At 47.5% G+C, this 6,353-nt stretch overlaps 1 protein-coding gene across 1 annotated transcript; it reads left to right on the plus strand.

The window, feature by feature from the left end:
- The first annotated feature begins 1,071 nt into the window (after positions 1-1,071).
- LOC122763133 (ecto-NOX disulfide-thiol exchanger 1-like) lies at positions 1,072-5,778 on the plus strand. The gene is made up of 4 exons (XM_044018210.1): positions 1,072-1,311; positions 1,775-1,981; positions 3,435-3,668; positions 5,437-5,778. Exons 1-4 carry the CDS (start codon positions 1,182-1,184, stop codon positions 5,775-5,777), a joined length of 912 nt encoding a protein of 303 aa, XP_043874145.1. The 5' UTR covers positions 1,072-1,181; the 3' UTR covers position 5,778.
- Positions 5,779-6,353: the final 575 nt, after the last annotated feature.

Consider the following 6,353-nt stretch of genomic DNA (forward strand, 5'->3'; position numbering starts at 1 on the left):
TATTATATTACATTACATTATATTACATGATATTACATGACATTACATTATATTACATGATATTATATTATATTATATTACATTACATGACATGACATGACATGACATGACATGACATGACATGACATTACATGATATTACATTACATTACATTACATGATATTATATTACATTACATTATATTACATTACATTATATTACATGATATTATATTACATTACATTATATTACATTACATTATATTACATGATATTATATTACATTACATTATATTACATTACATTACATTACATTATATAAGTAGAATGATGGTTCTAGAATATTTAAGTAAAAATGATTGTTTTTCTTAAAACAATTTAAATAAGTCCTGTGTGTGTGTGTGTGTGTGTTTTCACTGGTTAGTGTGAAATGACCGTGAGGAGGTTTTCAGTTTTTTTCTTTGTGCGACAGATTCTCTGTCCTCTGTGTGTGTGTGTGTGTGGGCAGCAGCAGTGGGGGTGGTGTTGATGTGTTTGTGCTGACATTGTGTTGTTGTTGTGTTCCAGGCTGAGACTCTGTTTTCTATTTTCCTCTCGACAGCTGAAACATTACTGCTGTCGCCTTTTTCCTCTCACTCTGTTTATTCTCCTCTTTGTTCTGGAGAACAGGCATCCTCCTCCTCCTCCTCCTCCTCCCTCCCTCCTCCTCCTGCTCCCCTCCTGCTCCTCCTGCTCCTGCTCCTCCTGCTCCTCCTGCTCCTCCTCCATTGTTGTTGTGTGCAGAACAGTCGTATTGAAGGGGCAGTAACAGTTATTTGAAGTATGGCTGTATGAGGTGCTGACTGGGCTGTGAGCGCCCCCTGCTGCTGAAACACAGAAACTCTGTTATCCACTGAACAAAGGACTGTTGTCACATGATCACATGATCTGTTGTCTTGATCTCACACACACACACACACACACTGCTGCCTCAATCACTAAGTTCTAATTGATTTGATTGATTGATTTTGTCTCTTCAGTGTTTGAAATCTAACGTTCAGATTAACTCATTGACACAAAGTGACCACACGAGGCAGCAGAGGACCAACAGCTAAAATCACTGATTTTCTCGATGAGGTTTGGTGTGGTTTATAAAAACTTTGTCGTCATAGTAACAGTGGTCTTGTGTCCTTAGACTCTCTGTGTGTCCAGAGGTTCGATCCCATGCTGGGACTCATCACACCCATAAACCCCATGATGGCGGGAATCAGCCTGGTCCCTCCCCCTCCTGTCCCCCCCGACGTCAAGGAGATAATTCACTGCACGAGCTGTACACTCTTCCCCCAGAACCCCAGTGAGTCACACGCACACACATTATGTACAGTTACCTGGAGTTACTGTTGCCTAGCAACAATCTTCAAATGACCTTTACCATTTGAACGTGTGTCATGTTGAAAACTACTGTGACGTCTTTACTGTTCTTATTTTTGTTTAAACATAACATAGATCACATGACTGAAAGAGTGAAGATTATACTACATACTGTACCGTTTCATATTGTTTCCTTCTGTATCATATTGTATCATACTGTGTCATTAAATCACACATTTAAAGTGAATGTGAAACACGTTTTCCTCTCATAAAGAAACACTTAACGATAATTAATTAGTCAATTACAGCAGCAGCGTCTACACTTAAATCTCACTTTAATCCATTTAATCCAATAATGTCCATTAATGTGTGATGAGAACCAGGAGTGACATTCAGATGAAGAGGATGAAGGTAAACTTTTTATACGTTATGTTGTAAACTTCCAGATCTGCCTCCCCCGTCGACTCGTGAGCGCCCCCCCGGCTGCAGGACGGTGTTTGTCGGTGGTTTGCCGGAGAACAGCACGGAGGAAATCATCAGAGAAGTGTTTGAGCAGTGTGGAGAAATCACCGCCATCCGCAAGAGCAAGAAGAACTTCTGTCACATCAGATTCAACAACGAGTTCATGGTGGACAAGGCCATTTACCTGTCAGGTGACCACATGACCACAGTCACAGGACCACAGTCACATGACCACAGGACCACAGGACCACAGGACCACATGACCACATGACCACATGACCACGCGGTACATGACCACATGACCCACAGTCACGGGACCGGACCCACGCTGACCACAGGACCACAGGACCACAGGACCACATGACCACGGGACCACAGGACCACATGACCACAGGACCGGGACCACATGACCTGGGACCACAGCGGCCAGCAGGACCACAGGACCACAGGACCACATGACCGGACCGCGGGACCACAGGACCCGCAGGACCACATGACCACAGGACCACAGGACCACGGGACCGCATGACCACAGGACCTGCAGGACCACCGGGACCGCATGACCACAGGACCACATGACCACATGACCACAGCAGCCACAGGACCACAGGACCACGGGACCACATGACCGCATGACCACAGGACCACAGTCACGGGACCACAGTCACGGGACCACAGTCACAGGACCACAGTCCACGGGACCACATGACCACATGACCACAGGACCACAGTCACAGGACCACAGTCTGGGACCACAGTCACCAGGACCAGTCACGGGACCACATGACCACAGGACCACGGGACCACGGGACCACATGACCACATGACCACAGGACCACAGTCACAGGACCACAGTCACGGGACCTGATCCGCAGGACTGGTCCACGGGACCACATGACCATGACCACAGTCACATGACCACAGGACCACCAGGACCTGCAGGACCACATGACCACAGTCACGCTGACCACAGGACCACATGACCACAGGACCACAGGACCACAGGCCACATGACCACAGGACCACAGGACCACATGACCACCCAGGACCCACAGTCCACCCAGGACCACAGTCCACGGGACCACGGGACCACCAGGACCACAGTCACATGACCACAGTCACATGACCACAGTCACGGGACCACAGTCGCTGACCACATGACCCACAGTCACATGATACAGTCACATGACCTGGGACCACAGGACCACATGACCACAGTCACATGACCGCAGCCACATGACCACAGTCACATGACCACAGTCACATGACCACAGGACCACATGACCACAGTCACATGACCACAGCAGTTTTATCCTTTCAATCATGATAATGTGATGATTTATAAGATTATAAACAAAGTCCAAATCTTTATGATGTAAAGAAGAAAGTACAAGCTATTTTATTTTGAAAGTCTAACGGGGGAAATGTTAGCAACCTGAGCAGGTGAAGAGGAAGTGGGCAGGGCCAAAACAGAGCAATCAAGATGCATTTCCTGTTGTGTCTGTTAGTTTCGTGACATACTTTGTTATGGCGACAGTTAGCTTAGCATTAGCCTCAGGTGAGTGGCTACTGTTGTCTCACATCAGTCACTTCCTGATCACCTGATATTCTCTGACCAATGTAACGAGGTGGGCGTGGCTCCAGGCTATCGGATGCGTATCGGCTCCAGCACGGACAAGAAGGACTCAGGGAGGATCCACGTGGACGTCGCTCAGGCCAGAGACGACCTCTACGAGTGGGAGTGTAAACAACGGCTGCTGGCGAGGGAGGAGCGTCACCGCCGCCAGGTCCACGAGGACCAGCAGAGGGCGCCGTCTCCTCCTCCCATCATTCACTACTCTGAGCACGAGGCTGCGCTGTTAGCCGACAACCTCAAAGGTGACCACGCTACACTGTGTGTGTGTGCGTCTGTGTGTGTCTGTGTGTGTGCGTGCGTGCGTGCGTGTGTGTCTGCCTGTGTGCATGTGTGTGAGCAGTTATTGATGTCTTCTCGTCCTTGTTTGTGTTGACAAACACAAACAGCTGTTGATGATGTAACAGCTGTGTAAACAAGTGTCGACTCCCTTTCATCGTGTTGTTGTTTGTGTTCGACAGCAGCTCATTGTTGTCATCGTCATGGCGAAGACAGATGTTGCGTCTGTGAGATTCATCAGAAAACACTTCATCCTCCATTACCAGAACATGTCCTGCAGGGGGCGCTCTGTGAGGAAACACCTGCCTCCTTCATTCCTCTCCTCTGTCTGTAGTCCTTTAAATACGCTAATGTACGCTAACTTTAGCATTATCATTTGACAGCAATGTGAGAGCTTTGTTAAAAAGGCTAGCTTCAAAGCTAATGTTATCACACTAGCTCAGTATGCAAACACTGTTAAAAGATATTAACAATAATGTAAACAAATTTACAAAGTTAGCATAGCAGTGCTAGTTTCCATGAAAAGAAAGTTGGATGTTCAGATTCATGGTGCATTCCAGTTTGTGTTCGGAAGTTGAATACTCGGAAAGATGGAACCGACCAAAGCAGACACTGGATTCCAAGATGGCTGCCATTCCAAGATGGCTGCCATCTTATAGTACCGTTAAATGTTTGTAGCTACGCTATCAGCAAAATACTGTGTTGTTATTAAGTGACATTGTTTACAATGGCTAATAATGGCTAACAGTGGCTAACAGTAGTTAGCCCTGAATCGATTGCATCCATGTTTTTTTCCGACCTCTCTACTGAAACACAGCATTATACCATGCTAGTTAGCCTAGCTTAGCTAAAGTTGTGTGTGTGTGTGTGTCAGTCAGCAGCAGCAGGGGGCGCTCACAGCGCTCTCTCTGGTGTATCGGTTGTTGAGGATCTTGTTTCCTTTAACAGTGGAGCTAAACACTGCGCCGCCTTACCCAGCGCCTTGCGCCGCGCGCACACACACGCGCCGCGCACACGTACGCGCCCTTGCGCTGCCTTTTACACACTCAGCCCTTTTCACTCAGTGCCTCTTCAGCCCTGACGAGCTGCTCTGGTCTTCAGTCATGAGTCTCGTGGGCCGTTGCCGAGTGCGTTCTCCTCCATTTGAATAACAATTGAACGTTGCCACGGACGACGGCGGAGCGAGTGAATTAGGGAGCGTTTAATGAGCTCAATACAACCTGTAAGAAGACACTTTGCCTGAGCGGCGATAAAAGCTCTTTCTTCCTCAGCAGCAGATTACAGTGAACACAATGAGGCGCCGCTGAGCACACAGCACACAGACCATAATACTCGCTCACTCCTCTGCTGTTAGAGCTGAACAATGAATTCTTAAAGGTTATTCAGAGGAAACACGTGTGTGTTTATGTCACAGTCCTGTACACACACACACACACACACACACACACATACAGGAGTTGTTGATCCACTGCTGCCTCCATCACTAAGTTCTAATGTCTTATTTTGTAAAATTCTGCATTAAAAATATTTCATTTAGAATTAACTCAGTGACACAAAGTGACCACACGAGGCAGCAGAGGACCAGCAGCTGCTGTGTCCCCGCATCTAAAATCACTGATTTTCTCCATGAGGTTTGGTGTGGGAGAGTGAGTGTGTGTGTGTGTGTGTGAGTATTTTGATTAAATCAGAGCTGCAGTGGTGTAACGTTGTCCTACGTCTCCTCCTTCTTGTCAGACGACCTTAAGTTCAGCGAGGCCACGTCGGTGCTGTTGACCTGGATCGACCGCGGTGAAGTCAACCGCAGGACGGCCAATCACTTCTACTCCATGATCCAGTCGACCAACAGTCACGTCCGCCGGCTGATGAGCGAGAAAGCTCAGCACGACGAGGAGATGGAGCGAGCGAGGGAGGCGTTCAGGAGCGCCCTGCTCACCGTGCTCGCTCAGTGTAAGTTCAGTCGCACCGTTGTCATGGTAACTGTGACTCATTCAGGTAAGACTCACCTCCATACTCCACAAGAACTCAGTCAGTCCAAGGAAAAGCTCCTCATGTTCCCGGAAGGTGTGATACTGTGACTTCAATATGTGACTGTGACTTCAATATGTCTGTACTGCTGTGACTTCAATATCGTCATGGCCGACTTCAATATCGTCGTACTGTGACTTCAGTATAGTCATGGCGTCGTACTCTGACTTCAATATCGTCATGGCGTGGTACTCTGAACTCTGACTTCAATATCGTCATGGCGTGGTACTGTGACTTCAATATCTCATGACGTTACTGTCTGTCATGGCGTGTACTCTGACTTCAATATCGTCATGGCGATGGTACTCTGACTTCAATATCGTCATGGCGTCGTGTACTCTGACTTCAATATCGTCATGGCGTCGTGCTCTGCGACTCAATATGCGTCGACTGACTTCAATATGCGTCATGGCGTCGTACTACTTCAATATCGTCATGACTTCAATATGCGTCATGGCGACTGGCAGTCATGACGTCGCGCTTCAATATCGTCATGGCGTTAGTACTCTGACTTCAACTCGTCATCGTACTGTGACTTCAATATCGATCTGCGTCTGTTGACTTCAATACTTCACTATCGTCATGGCGTCGTACTGTGATGGCTAATATCGTCATGGCGATCTTAC

This window comes from Solea senegalensis, unplaced genomic scaffold (genome assembly GCF_019176455.1).
Source record: "Solea senegalensis isolate Sse05_10M unplaced genomic scaffold, IFAPA_SoseM_1 scf7180000016490, whole genome shotgun sequence".
NCBI lineage: Eukaryota > Metazoa > Chordata > Actinopteri > Pleuronectiformes > Soleidae > Solea > Solea senegalensis.